The 15,711-nt window shown below is 44.8% G+C and overlaps 1 protein-coding gene across 5 annotated transcripts in view; it reads right to left on the bottom strand.

Moving 5' to 3' along the window:
* The window catches only part of lypd6 (LY6/PLAUR domain containing 6), a 197,275-nt gene that overhangs the window by 80,254 nt on the left and 101,310 nt on the right, over positions 1–15,711 (bottom strand). For 2 of the 5 annotated variants that reach the window (XM_055638704.1, XM_055638703.1), the window contains exon 2: positions 3,668–3,790. The exons of 2 other annotated variants lie outside the window; for them this stretch is intronic. In XM_055638704.1, coding sequence (XP_055494679.1) covers positions 3,668–3,740 — 73 coding nt within the window. In that variant the 5' untranslated portion in view covers positions 3,741–3,790. Of the gene's footprint in view, positions 1–3,667; positions 3,797–15,711 lie in introns of those variants that run through there. One more of the 5 variants, XM_055638699.1, reaches the window with a different exon arrangement.

The raw sequence follows: 15,711 nt of genomic DNA, 5'->3' as shown, positions 1-15,711 counted from the left end.
CAGCCTCTGTCAAAACATTATAGCTGCGCAAAGAGACATTCTGTGTAGGAAAGAACTGCAGATGCTGGTTTAAATCGAAGATAGGCACAAAATGCTGGAGTACCCATCAGCCATCGCATACAGCCTATAGTCCTCCAACACTTTTGCCACCTCCAACAAGATCCCACTACTGGCCATTTCTTCCCATCTCCACTCCTTTTTGCTTTCCGCAGAAACCGTTCCCTCCGCAACGCCCTGGTCAACTTATCCCTTCCCATCCACCCCCTCCCCAGGTACTTTCCCCTGAAACTGCAGGAGATGCAACACCTGTCCCTTTACCTCCCCCCTCGACTCCATCCAGTCTTTTCAGGTGAGGCAGAGGTTCACTTGCACCTCCTCCAACCTCATCTACTGTACCCACTGTTCCAGGTGTCAACTCCTGTACATCGGTGAGTCCAAGCACAGACTCGGCGATTGTTTCGCTGAACCTCCACACAGTCCGCCTTAACCTACCTGCTCTCCTGGTTGCTCAGCACTTCAACTCCCCCTCCCATTCCCATCTGACCTTTCTGTCCTGGGCCTCCTCCATTGTCAGAGTGAGGCCCAGAACAAATTAGAGGAACAGCATCTCATATTTTACACATGGGGTAGCTTACACCCCAGCAGTATGACCATTAACCTCTAACTTGAAATAGCCCTTGCTTTCCCTCTCTCTCTCCATCCCCTCCCCCTTCCCAATTCTCCCACCAGTCTTACTGTCTCAGACTACATTCTATCTCTGTCCCGCCCGCTCCCCTGACATCAGTTTGAAAAAGAGTTTTGACCCGTAACGTCACCCATTCCTTCTCAAGATTCAAGATTATTTAAATATATACATTTATATTTATATAATGGTATATTTATATAATGGGATATGGACACACTGATCAGTTCTGTAGTCATGCCTACCATGTTCTGTTGTGCTGAAGCAAAGCAAGAATTTCATTGTCCTATCAGGGACACATGACAATAAACTCTCTTGAATCTTGAATCTTGAAATCATTAACCACTTCTATTTATCATCATATCTTATAGCTAACCCTGGACCCAAACTCCTTGTGCAATTTCAATATGTTCCATGTTTCAAAGTCAACGAGACACTTTTGAACTGCAGTCACTATTGCAATGCAGGGACTGTTACAAGCTAGTTCCGCAAAGTCCCGCAAACAACATATGATGACAGTCAGATAACTTGTTTTGGTGCAGGCAGCACAGTGGCACAGCGGTGGCGTTGCTGCCTTACAGCGCTTTCAGCGCCAGAGACTCATGTTCGATCCCGACTACGGGTGCTGTCTGTCTCGAGTTTGGACGTTCTCCCCGTGACCACGTGGGTTATCTCCAAGATCTTCGGTTTCCTCCCACACTCAGTGGGCCGAAGGGTCTGTTTAAACTAAACTAAAGTGACATGTGTGGTGGGATAAAAATTGGCCAACTCAACAGGAGAACTTCCTTTTCTGTCAGGTTGGACTGTGAGATTGTTTTTGTACACTCCAGTGGGCAGAATGAAAACCCTATTAAAACAGTACAATGCAAGTGTAGGTGTGTAGGCGAGTGGTGGAATCAGGGGGGGGATTGCAACAATATGGAGAGAATACAGTTGGAATAACATAGAACCTAAAACAGTATAGCACAGGAATGGGTCTATAGGCCCATAATGTTTATGCCAAACATGGTGTCCAGCTGAACTGACCTCATTGGCCTGTACATGATCCATATACTTCTATTCCGAAAAGTCTAAAATGCCACTATCGTATCTGCCTCCACCACCACCTGTGGCAATGCGTCCCAGGCCCCAACCACACTGTGTAATAAAAAACTTGCCCCGCACATCTCCATTAAACTTTCCCTCCCTCATCTTATTGCTGTGCCTTCTAGTGTTGGATGTTTCCACCCTGGGAAAATGGTTCTGACTGTCTACCCTATCTATGCCTCTCCCAGTAGTCCAACAACAAGGTCCATCCTCTACAAGGTCCAACAATAAGAACTACACCCGATGGGGTCTTATCCGATATGTGTAGGAAGGAACTGCAGATGCTGGTTTATACCGAAGATGAGACACAAATTGCTGGAGTAACTCAGCAGAAGAGGCAGCATCTCTGGATAGAAGGAATGGGTGATGTTTCTGGTTATAAGGCGAGGGAGGGAAAGTTTAGTGGAGATATCTCAGTCTGAAGAGGGGCTCGACCGAAACGTCACCGATTCCTTCTATCTAGAGATGCTGCCTGGCCTGCTGTTATTTGAGAGATCGCTGGGTGAGGGATGACATGATGCACAAGGATAAGAAAGAAAGTGTATGGGTAAAGAAGGTCAAGGCTGAAGATTGGGGAAATGGGGTGGAGCAGCACTCTAAAGGGCCTGTCCCACATGGCGATTTTTTTGGCGACTGTCGGCGTCATATCAGTGTCGCCAAAAGATTGTGAACATTTCAAAATCCAGCGGCAATAAAAAATGTTGCGACACTTGAAAAGACACCGCACGTCATACGTCATCACGCCGTGACACGCCGCATATTTTTCAGTGACCTGATACGTCCGTCAATGATGCTGGCAGTCGCCGAAAAAAATCGGCAAGTGGGACAGGCCCTTTAGAGGAAGACAACACCAAGCGGCACATTTAAAAATGTGGCGCCATCTCTAAGTAGATCAATACTCAGGATAACATAGCAGCAAACCAGATCGGTCCAGGCTCTGTTAACAGTTAGCCTGGATGACCTTAACTCTCCAACCAAGGCCTGATTTGAAGTGAGTGGCCTGCACTGGCTTGCAGTGTCTTATCCACAAGCTCATTGATGTCAAGTGGTTTTCAATAGTACCACTTGATGTCACGGTACATCTGAGCAACCTCAATATACAAAATGTATACAGAAGACCTTGATCCCATTTTTAGAAACACAATTGTCCCTGTTACATTTACATGGGCAGGATTTAAGAAATATTCAATTACAAATGGCACAAAAATGTTGCATTGCACTACGCATTGCTCACCTGGCAACTTTAAATACTAGGGGAGATAACAATGGAGCACTTGGCTTTATTTAACACATATGAATTGCTGCTTCCACCTGCCATGCCAAGACATAAGGAGGAACTGCATTAAATAAGTACTGACATAAAAAGGTTTTATAGCTGAATTCAATGCTGAATAAATTTCCCTTACCATTAGCAGGTGAATGATAAGACTTTGGTAAATAAATTGTCATTTGTATCACCGATCACTTAAAATAGTGGCAATTCGGTTTCCTTTTCAAAAACAAAGAGCAGCTTCAGGCAGCAACCGTAAAATTTACCTCAGCTTTGTGGTATAAAATAATTAGAATAAAGATCACTGACTGCAACCACAGTAGCTGTCAAAAAGAACACCCATTCATTCAGGAAATTTGAAACCATTAATCTCAGCCTTGTAAATCTGAGCAACTAAACCTTTGCCAGCCAGTTAAAAATTAACGCTCATTTTTTGCAGATTCTTCCGATCAATCAAAATTGTGCAATGTCCATTGCCTTTTGAAGATATAGTTACAATTAATCATAGTTAAAAATAAAATTAGTCCCGTGCTATATACTGTGCCATCAATTGAAATAACAAACATGAAAATTAATCCTTTCGCCAAACCAAACTCAAATGACGATTCCCCGAGTAATTGGTTACTAACCTCTGGATCTTATTTCATGGGAGAAGGTTGTCTGCTCTTCACAGTCAGGTGGTGGAAATAAACCCTCTCCCATGAGAAGTGGTGCAAAACCCTCTGTAGCCACTTAGGCAATGCCTCCAGCACCTGCATCGACCAAACAGCAGAATATAAGGAAGCCAGTTAGAAGCAGTGCAGTGAATCTGACCGACTGTAGATAGTATATCGCTTTCAGAGTGGGATAGCGAGACAGAATTTTATCTTCTCTGGCTCATGAAGAGCTGGATGACGGCAAGCAAAGAGACGGGGAGTTAATTACAGACCAGATGGATTTCAGCCCTTATGACTATATAGTTGATGCTTTTAAATTCACTGTCTTTTACCAGTGCAGGCAATGAACATTTCTGAATGTTCTCCACTGAGAGCATTTTACAGAAGATAACTTTTGAAGCCAACGTGGCATGAAAATAAATAGCGATGTAATTCAATCTCGTCATCCTTTCTTTCCCATTAAATCAACAATGACAGACACAATGCAAGGAAAGAGCAGGCTATTTTAAAAGAATGCGGAGATCAACGAGGGGAAGCAGGACTAATGGACAGGCTGGTAAATCTATCTCTTTGAGATAGGGATGAGACTTGACATAACAGCCAGATTACTAACTGGGTCCGCCGAGCTCAGCACAGCAGACAGCAAGCACCATCTTTCTCCAGCAGGTTTTTAAATTTGGATGGCTCTCTGATTAACCATTTCAACAGTCGGTCTTTTCTATCTCTTGGATAAACACAAAATGCTGGGGTAACGCAGCAGGACAGGCAGCAGCATCTCTGGAGAGAAGGAATGGTTGTTTGATCAATAGCCGATGAAGCGTACTGGACATAGAATGGCATATCAATGCAGTTATTATTCGCCGGTCTTCAACATCCACAATTAACATCTAGTGCTGGTGCCAACAATAAAGCAACGTGGCACAACCTGTAAATGAGTGATTGAACTTCCACGAAGGAGGCTATCGCTAGAAATTGTAATGCACACAATGTGGTCCACTGGGTGGGCATTTCCCACAGGGAGCTAATGGACAAATCAATAGCCCTAATGCTTGTGTACAGGGTGGTTGCTGGTCGGTATGGACTCCAATGACCAAAGGGCCCATTTATGTACTGTATCTCTTAAGGTCTAAAGTAAATACATCCTGGCAGCCCCACCCTGACAAAACCATATATGTGGCATTTTGATTCGATCTGGTATCAAAAAGATTATAAATTAGACTCAGGTCCGTATAAATAAGTGCACAATAAGTACTTTGGTGCTCATCTACCTAAACCAAGCCTGCTAGGGAGATTATTAAACGTGTCAACTGCAAGCCATGTCAGACAAATAAACTTGTCTCCGTGGCATCCTGGGTTTGCATTGATCATGATCACTACATTCTCATTTAGCTGAGATTAAGTGTTCACAATTGAAGGGAGAAGAACACCCATAAACTCAAAATTTAACAGAAGTACAAGCTATTTTGCTATCTCATCCAACACAAACTTTGCAGCCAATTACATAGAACAGTACAGCACAGGAACAGCCCACAATGTCCATGCCGAACCTAATGCCACCTTAAACTCAAGATAGACACAAAAAGCTGGAGTAACTCAGCGGGACAGGCAGCATCTCTGGAGGGAAGGAATGGGTGACGTTTTGGGTCAAGACCTTTCTTCGGGCTGGTTAGGAATAAGGAAAACGAGAGATATAGATGGCGATGTGGAGAGATAAAGAACAATGAATGAAAGATATGCAAAAAAGTAACGATGATAAAGGAAACAGGCCATTGTAAGCTGTTTGTCGGGTGAAAATGAGAAGCTGGTGCGAATTGGGTGGGGGGGAGGAGGAGAGATAGAGAGAGAGAGAGAGATTGCCGGGGCTACCTAAAGTGAGAGAAATCAATATTCATACCACATCCCAAGCAAAATATGAGATGCTGTTCCTACAATTTACATTTAGGCTCACTCTGGCAACGGAGGAGACCTAGGACAGAAAGGCCTGTGTAGGAATGGGAAGGAGAATTAAAGTGTCCAGCAACGGGGAGATCAGGTAGGTTCAGGCGGGCTGAGCAAAGGTGTTCCGCAAAACAATCCGCGCCGACAATCTCTTCTGCCTGCATAAAATTCTTAGCCTTCTGTGTTTGCTTATCTAGAAGCTTGTCAGATGCCGCTATTGTATCTTCTTCCATCGCCACACCAGACAGCACGATCCAGGCAACCACCATTCTCTGTGTAAATTAAAACAAACTTGCCCCACACATTTCCTTTACATTTTCCCCTCTAAAAGCTATGCCCTTTTGTCCTTGAGACTTCCGCACTTGGGGGAAAGTAAGTTCTGTCGCCCCTTCCTGCAGAAATGCGACCACTTCACATGAGGCTGGGACTTCTGTCTCCTAACTTAATTCCTCAGCCACCTGTTGCATTAAAAAAAACATGTGGTCATTGATAACTCTCATAATTAAAGCAGCTGAAACAAACAAAAAGTGAAACATTAGGGCCAGCAAACCAGATGAAACATCTTTTCTCCAGATATTTTTGCAGCATGGCAGGAAGTGGCGTGCAGCTTTGAATTCCATCATGGTGCACCTTATCATCATTTAATATATTAAGTGGAACAACATTTACATTTCATATAGCACAAGGGAATGTCATTCCCTTTACATAGGATGGCTCTGTCCCATTACAAGGCAACTATAAATCCTTTGCACATGAACTGATTTAAAAAAAATTGTAACTTGAGAATTGTAAGCAAGTGCCAAGGAATCTCTGTACAAGTTTAATACAGGCTCTGAGTAACAAAACAGAAATGGAATTGGATGCAGGGTGGCACGGTGGTGCAACGGTAGAGTCGCTGCCTTACAGCGAATGCAGCACCGGAGACCCTGGTTCGATCCTGACTACGGATGCTGTCTGTACGGAGTTTGTACGTTCTCCCCGTGACCTGCGTGGGCTTTCTCCGAGATCTTCGGTTTCCTCTCACACTCCAAAGACGTACAGGTTTGTAGGTTAATTGGCTTGGTAAATGTAAAAATTGTCCCTAGTGGGTGTAGGATAATGTTAATATGCTGAGATTGCTGGTCGGCATAGACCCGGTGGGCCAAAGGGCCTGTTTCCACACTATCTCTCAAACTAAAAACTAAAACCAAAGTTATTATCTGTGGCTAGCAGTTCCAAAGTGCCATTTAGTTCATTTAGATAGAAGTAAGTGCTGGGCTTGTACTCAACCTAGCTTGTGAACATATTTTTCTTTAGAAAAAGACAAAGTGCTGGAGTAACTCAGCAGGCCAGGCAACATCACTAGAGAACATGAATAGGTGATGTTTTGGGTCAGGACCCTTCTTGAGATTGTAGTGGGTGGGGAGTGGGGGCAGGGTGGGGGGGGGGGGGGGACTGGAAGACAGGAGATGCAGGACAAAGCCTGGTGAATGATAGACGGAGACAAAATGCTGGTGTAACTCAGCGGGCCAACTCTGGAGGGAAGGAATAGGTGACGTTTCGGGTCGAGACCAGTGATAGGTGAATCCAAGTGAGGGGGAATTTTGATAGGCTGATGGTCAGACAACAGCCAGAGATGAAAAGGCAAAAGGTGTGAGATGAAGATAGAAGAGATGTGAATTGTGAAGCCAGATGAAGGAATATAGGTGTAAGGGGAGAGGGAAGGGGGAGAAATGGGTGAGTCCAGGCAGGTCACAAGAGAGAGGCAGGGTTGTTTGTAGGTTACTTAACAAAAATTGGAGAATTCAATGTTCATACTGACGGGTTATAAGCTACCCAAGCAGAATATGAGGTGCTGTTCCTCCATTTAGCGTGCGGCCTCACTCTGGCAATGGGGGAGGCCCAGGACAGAAAGGTCAGTGTGGGTATACACAAAATGTTGAGTAACTCAGCGGGTGAGGCAATATCTCTGGAGAGAAGGAATGGGTGATGTTTCGGGTCGAGACCCTTCTTCAGACTGATGTCAGGGGAGGGGGCGGGACAAAGCAAGGGCTATCTGAAGTTAGCGAAGTCAAAATTCATACCTCTGGGGTGTAAACTACCCAAGCGAAATATGAGGTGCTGTTCCTCCAATTTGCGCTGGGCCTCACTCCAGCCAATTAACCTACAAACCTGTACGTTTTTTTAGTGTGGGAGGAAACTGGAGATCCCAGAGAAAACCGACGCAGGTCACAGGGAGAATGTACTAATTTCGCACAGACAAGCAACTGTAGTCAGGATCGAACCCAGGGCTCTGGCGCTGTAAGGCAGCAACCCTACAGCAGCGCCACCGTGCACCCAATAGATGAGGTTAGAGGAGGTGCATGTGCACCATGCCTCACCTGGAAGGACTGCTAGGTTCCTAGATGAATGTGAGGAAGGAAGTATAGATTTGAAAGATTAATCCTCAGAAGTTCCCCCCAAAAATCGAAAGGCACGATACAATTATGCTGAGATGCCCAGAGTCATTCAAGATGGAGATGGAACAATTTCTCCACTTAGAATGATTCTTTAGAATTAGAATCATTGAGACATACAAGCAAGTCATTTGTCCCATCAAGTCCATGCCAACCCCACCCATTCACACTAATCCCATATAAAATATAATGTTTTGTTCTCCCTCCCCCCCCCCCCCCCCCCCCCCCCCCCCCCCCCCCCCCCCCCCCCCCCACCCCCCCCCCCCCCCCCCCTGAAAACTCAACTCAGTTTCTACCACTGTCCAGTATACCAGGGGTAACTTGGTGGCCAAATCACCTATCAACACACACATCTTTGCAAAATGACAGGAAATCAGAGCACCCAAAGTCAATGGAAGAACATACAAACTCCACAAAGACAGCATCAGAGGTCAGACTGGAACCTAGGTCTCTCGATCTATGAGGCAATATCTGCAGATTTGTTTTTTTAGGGCCCAGGCTCTTAGATCCTTCATCTAGGTGTTAATTGGTAATGCCCCTGTCCCACTTAGGAAGCCTAAACGGAGACCTCTGGAGACTTTGTACACCACCCAAGGTTGCTGTGCGGTTCCCGGAGGTTTTTGTCAGTCTCCCTACCTGCTTCCACTACCTGCAACCTCCGGCAACCACCTGCAACCTCCAGGTCGCTCGGATGGGCGCACTATGAGGCAATATCTGCAGATTTGTTTTTTTAGGGCCCAGGCTCTTAGATCCTTCATCTACCATCTGCATCAGTGTTAAATTTGTAATGCCCCTGTCCCACTTAGGAAACCTGAACGGAAACCTCTGGAGACCTTGCGCCCCACCCAAGGTTTTCTTGCGGTTCCCGGAGGTTTTTGTCAGTCTCCCTACCTGCTTCCACTGCCTGCAACCTCCGGCAACCACCTGCGACCTCCGGAAACCGCACGGAAACCTTGGGTGGGGCGCAAAGTCTCCAGATGTTCCCGTTCAGGTTTCCTAAGTGGGACAGGGGCATTAATGTTACGAAAAGACTATAGATGATGAGTACATTCAAGCCACCCACAGTGTTCAGATGCAGGGTAAAAGATATATTATTTAGTGTAAGATAAAGTCCGATCAACGATAGTTCACAAAGTAGATGGGAGGTTAGGACCATACTCTGGCTGGTGAGAGGACGGTTCAGTTGCCTGATGACAGCTGGGAAGAAACTGTCCCTGAATCTGCAGGTGTGCGTTTTGAAACTATATCTCGTGCCTGATGGGAGAAAGGGAGGGGAAGGAGGAGTGACCGGGATGAGATTGGTCCTTGATTAAAGATGCCTTTCACTCCATTCCTCGCCCTCAGTTTGGAAATTCAGACCACCTGGCTGTACTTCCTTTTCCTGCATATAGGCAGCAAATTGAAGAGCATATGTGTAGGAAGGAACTGCGGATGCTGGTTTAAACCAAAGATTGACACAAAAAGCTGGAGTAACTCAGCGGGACAGGCAGCATCTGTGGAGAGAAAATGCATTCGGTCACAGGGAGAATGTACAACTCGGTACAGACAGCACCTAGCAGGTCAGGTAGCATCTGTGGAGGGAAATGGACAGTCAATGTTTTTGGGTCACAATCCTTGTTCTGAACAGAACCAAACTGATTGTTTGAGTTGAACAGCTGGTATCCACATCAAAAAATTCTGCCTGGAATCCACCACTGCTTTTACCAACCCAGCAGATCATTGAAAAAAAAAGCAGACACAAAATAATCCACGTTATTGTACTTCAAATACATTCCCCTGTGTACTGTGAAAAACTAAATTGCAGGTAATAATCAGTAATAAATGTCTTTGTGGCTACATGTCATTTTTAAGCTCATTTTGGATGCTTTTTCTCCCTCTCATAACCCTGAACAAAAGACTGCATGCCAAGAAAAGTAGCCCTGATTTAAATGTCGCCTGGGAATTCAAAAGCTGTCAAAGCCCTGAGGGCTCTCTTACCAACAATCTGGCTCCTTCTGTTACATTACCTTTGAGTAACAGTAATTAGCTGTCCATGATGAGAATATTTGCTTCTTGTGTGTCGGGACAGCAAGCCTTGTTAAAAAGTCCACCACTGACTCCTTCTAAATGGGGTGGCCTAAAATTTGTGTTTCATTGCCCATTGAAATAAACCCACTGCCTTTATTTGTATGCAGCCAATCTTCATCATTAGCTGAGAGCCTGATATTTATCCTATCAATGAAGCACTCTATAATTCCAAAACAACCAAGGCAAGAATTGCATTGTGGAAAGAGCAGGTTTGCTGTTTATTCTGGTCCCAAACTGAACATTTCCAAAATGCACCTTCTGTGGATTAGCATCACCACAAAGTTCAAACCCAAATGGAAGAAAAGACCATTGCGGCAGCTTTAATTGTAAATGCGCTCCTCAGGTACAGAAAGACGTCAAGGCAATTTACTAAAGACTAAAAGGGAAAGGCGCCCTGAGCTGAACAGGAGTCGTGAGGGTTGCTAATGGGAAAGCTGGTCAGGAGGGAGGCCGGCTGATCAAAAGAGAGAGGAGACTGCAAAATGGCAGAGGGATTTGGAAAGCGGCACTTCAGAGGGTGGTGTTTGACAGGAGGGGATAACCATGAAAAAAGCAGGCCACCAACAACAAAGGAGTCTGAAGTATTATTGCGAATTACAAGCGATGGCGTGCATTTATATAGCACCTGTACTGCAGAGAGTCCACCCACAGCCACTATACAGGCAAGCAATCAGAAATAAAGTGGCACAGACCAACGATGGATTGGCTTCGGAAAACTCAGTCAAAGCTGAAGAGATTAAGGAATTATTTTAATGGGAGGGCAAGAGACATGAAACAGCCTATTTAATCTCTGAAATGTCACATTTCAATGAAAGCAGATGCTTTTCATGCCATAACTATGGGCTACGAATTTTCTATCCTCGAAGTGATAAAACTGAATTTGGGAAATAAGTCGAAACACAGACTGGCCTTCCTGGAAGACTCTACACAGTAGAGGAAAGAAAATATTTTTTTTGTTTCAGCTAAAATTATAACACAACACTCAGGGGTTCCTTTGAATGAGTCACAACTTGCTTGTACATTAACTCTTTCTCCAGTTGAATGGTTGACACCAATTGTTCACTGCACTGCCTGTCCACTTTAAAGAGTTCTTCTTGTTGAAGTAATACATGTATCCCTCGATTTGACTGCCCCTAATTAAGACATAAAGTTAATGTTCCTTTTCCTAATTAAGACATCAAACTTAAAGCCGCAGCCAGGTTGAGAAGGAGTTTCTTCCCAGAGGCAATTCGGACTGTAAACGCCTATCTCACCAGGGACTAACTCTACTGAACGTTTTTCCTTCCATTATTTATTATGCAAAAGAATATGTGTGTTATGATTGTGATTATAATTTGTTTGGTTGTTTTGTTGTTTGTCTTTTGCACAAAAGTCCGCGAGCATTGCCACTTTCATTTCACTGCACATCTCGTATGTGTATGTGACAAATAAACTTGACTTGACTTGACTTGACTTGAGGTTGAGCTCCTGTACAGATAACTTCCTTAATTTCTGGTCTCTTATTTTCTGATCACAATTGTAGGTAGTGATCTTCAATAAAAGATCGTACTCCCAACCATGAGGCAGAGTGGAGCAGTAGGTCATTGTGATATAAACTTTGCTGCTGGGCCCCAAGACCATAATAAATCAACACTGGCTGGATAATCGTCTTGGAATAGACACTAAATTGTTCCGAAGTCTCACATTATTACAAAACCACACTGGAACTGCTTCCACATTGCATGCAGTTCTCTCTCAAAAGCCTCCAAATCAGTTATGTCCCTTCAGCAACTTTGTAAATTTAACTCAGGAGTCTTAAATAGACACAGTTCTGCTTTGGAAGTCAATCTCACCAATATTGTGAAGATGGACACAGACTGCTGGAGTAACAACGGGCCAGGCAGCATATCTGGAGAAAAAGCATGGGTGATGTTTTGGGTCGGGACCTTTCTTCAGAATGCCCACTATTTTCAAGAAAAGTCCCAACACAGACGGGACTGGAGTTGGGAGGGAAATGTGGGGGTGGGGGGGGAGAACAAATATATGAAACACAAAAACCAGACAGCAGAGATGTCTTTGCTATACCGCTACAATAATCGTACTATTGGTACGCTGCTGTTTCCTTGACGATGTCTGGCAGTGAATCTCACTCTCTCAAATCCGTAGCGAGACATGGAAGCTGGAGTAACTCAGCGGGTCAGACAGCATCTCTGGAAAAATGGACTAGGCAACTGCATACTGCAGTCTGAAGATGGGACTCGACCCGAAATCTCGCCCATTCCTTTTCTCCAGAGATGCTGCCTGTCCCGCTGAGTTACCCCAGCTTTTTGAGCTTATCTTCGGTTTAAACCAGCATATGCAGTTCCTTCCTGTTCCTCTCAAATCTGTGCCATTATTCAGTACTCCAATTTTTGTTTTATTTAACTAATTCTGGATAATATTGCCCCGTTCGTTGGTCGTACGCCTCTACCCCACCCCTGGTGCTTTAAATGCATTTGTTTTCTCTTTTAACCCCGGGAGGAAAAAAAATCAAATCCAGGAGTTCATCGGGAGCAGTTCTCGGATATAACAGTGAATGAAGAGAAAATGGCGGGTTATTTAGAAATTAATCCTTCAAGAGAGCGTAACTCGTTGGGTAAATTAGATCGTCACTACTAGGCAGCATCTCCCCCCTCCCCCTCCCGTCTCGCCCGTCCCGACCCCCTGGGAAACTGAAGGGAGCGACAATCAACTGCCACAGATACAAATAATTTCATACACAAGAAAGGGCAGATGCTGGTTGACAAAAAGTGAACACACAGTGCTGGAGTAACACAAAGACGCATCAGAATTTTGGAAACGTCATCCCGTCACCCATTCCTTCTCTCCAGAGATGCTGCCTGTCCCGCTGAGTTAAAGAGTGCCCACGGTAGACTCACAAGTCACTACGGCAAACTCACGGGCTATTTACGCTCTTACAACGGGTTTAAAAGTTTAAAATTTTTACTTCAAGAGTAAATTTGGCTTGTGGAAATCTTTCATCATTTTGAAAGATTTTCACGAGTTAACAAGTTTCCCCGAGTACCTGCCGTTAGCGTTACGAGTTCCGACGTTCCCGCTGCGTTAATTCTACGTGATTACCACGAGTTTGATTTGTTTTAAACTGCGGATCACTCGTGGGTGGACTCGCACCGTGAGACAGGGGCTTTAGTCTATGCTCATTGTAAGATCCCCACGACTTGGAACTGCCTCCACATTGCATGCAGTTCCCTCTCAAAAGCATCCAACTCCATTCTACCACTTTGTAAATAGCAGGAGTCTTAAATAGACACTGCTTTGTGAGTCAATCTCACCAATATTGTCTTTGTTGGTCCCAATCAATACCCAGGGTAGAACTTCTTACACTGTGTAGAGAATTCTAAAACTAGTGGGCATTGGCTTAAGGATAGAGGAGAGAAATTTAAGAGGGACTCTGGGGGCAATTTCTTCACAGAGGGTAGTCCTTACCTGGAATGAGCTGCCAGAAGAAGCTATAGAAGCAGATGCAATGACTTTTAAAACACATTGGGACCGATACATGGATAAGAAGGGTTGAGAGGGCTATTGGCCAAATGCAGGCAGATGGGACTAGCCCAGTATTTTGACTTGGTCAGCATGGACAAGGTGAGCAGGCAGGCCTATTTCCGTGCTGCATGCGTCTATGCTAGCAGCTCGGAGCAGCACCTGTTGCCACTCATATGGTTTATGGGCTCTTCCGGTAGTGCCACAGCTTATGGCTTATGAACTGCCTTTCATTTGCTGTTAAAATGGATTATATTTCTCCGCAGAACAGCCTGTTCTCAAGGTTTGTAAATGGTTTGCAACTTCAGATTTGTAGTGATGCCCTTTTAACCTGAAGGAATCATAATGGATCATCTTCCTTTAGCCTTGAATACAAAATACATTTTACTTTGGAACACCTCACCCTGATATCCTCCTTCCTACTTCTTTCCTGCAACTTGCTCTATCAAACAATTGGGTTGCACGCTGGGCGCAGCGATAGAGTTGCTGCCTTACAGCGACCCGGGTTTGAACCAGACTACCGGTGCTGTCTGTATGGAGTTTGTACGTTCTACCCGAGACCTGCGTGGGATTTTTCCGGGTGCTCAATTGTCTTCCCACGCTCCAGAGAGGTATGGGTTTGTAAGCTAATTGGCTTGGTAAAAATTGTAAATTGTCTCTCATTTGTGTGGGATACTGTTAGTGTGCGCATCGCGCAGAATCGGTGAGATGAAGGGCCTGCTTCCTAAATGTATCTCTAAACTAAACTACATTTATTGTAATAAATAAATTGTTCCACTTGAATTCTTTCCAAACGCAGACCACATGTTTAGCGATCTTTCAAAGCGTATCTGGACTTCCAGAAGGCTTTCGACAAGGTCCCACATAAGAGATTAGTATATAAACTTAAAGCACACGGCATTGGGGGTTCAGTATTGATGTGGATAGAGAACTGGCTGGCAAACAGGAAAGCAAAGAGTAGGAGTAAACGGGTCCTTTTCACAATGGCAGGCAGTGACTAGTGGGGTACCGCCAAGGCTCAGTGCTGGGACCCCAGCTATTTACAATATATATTAATGATTTGGATGAGAGAATTGAAGGCAATATCTCCAAGTTTGCGGATGATACTAAGCTGGGGGGCAGTGCTAGTTGTGAGGAGGATGCTAGGAGACTGCAAGGTGACTTGGATAGGCTGGGTGAGTGGGCAAATGTTTGGCAGATGCAGTATAATGTGGATAAATGTGAGGTTATCCATTTTGGTGGCAAAAACAGGAAAGCAGACTAGTATCTAAATGGTGGCCGACTAGGAAAAGGGGAGATGCAGCGAGACCTGTGTGCCATGGTACACCAGTCATTGAAAGTAGGCATGCAGGTGCAGCAGGCAGTGAAGAAAGTGAATGGTATGTTAGCTTTCATAGCAAAAGGATTTGAGTATAGGACCAGGGAGGTTCTACTGCAGTTGTACAGGGTCTTGGTGAGACCACACCTGGAGTATTGCGTACAGTTTTGGTCTCCAAATCTGAGGAAGGACATTATTGCCATAGAGGGAGTACAGAGAAGGTTCACCAGACTGATTCCTGGGTTGTCAGGACTGTCTTATGAAGAAAGACTGGATAGACTTGGTTTATACTCTCTAGAATTTAGGAGATTGAGAGGGGATCTTATAGAAACTTACAAAATTCTTAAGGGGTTTGGACAGGCTAGATGCTAGAAGATTGCTCCCGATGTTGGGGAAGTCCAGGACAAGAGGTCACAGCTTAAGGATAAGGGGGAAATCCTTTAAAACCGAGATGAGAAGAACTTTTTTCACACAGAGAGTGGTGAATCTTTGGAACTCTCTGCCACAGAGGGTAGTCAAGGCCAGTTCATTGGCTATATTTAAGAGAAGGTTAGATGTGGCCCTTGTGGCTAAGGGGATCAGAGGGTATGGAGAGAAGGCAGGTACGGGATACTGAGTTGGATGATCAGCCATGATCATATTGAATGGCGGTGCAGGCTCGAATGGCCGAATGGCCTACTCCTGCACCTAATTTCTATGTTTCTATGTTTCTATAAGACAGCATTAATTGCAGAAGCACA

Source organism: Leucoraja erinacea, chromosome 7 (genome assembly GCF_028641065.1).
Source record: "Leucoraja erinacea ecotype New England chromosome 7, Leri_hhj_1, whole genome shotgun sequence".
Taxonomy (NCBI): Eukaryota; Metazoa; Chordata; class Chondrichthyes; order Rajiformes; family Rajidae; genus Leucoraja; species Leucoraja erinaceus.
The sequence above is the reverse complement of the archived record's forward strand: the minus strand, read 5'-3'. Positions and strand labels throughout refer to the sequence as shown.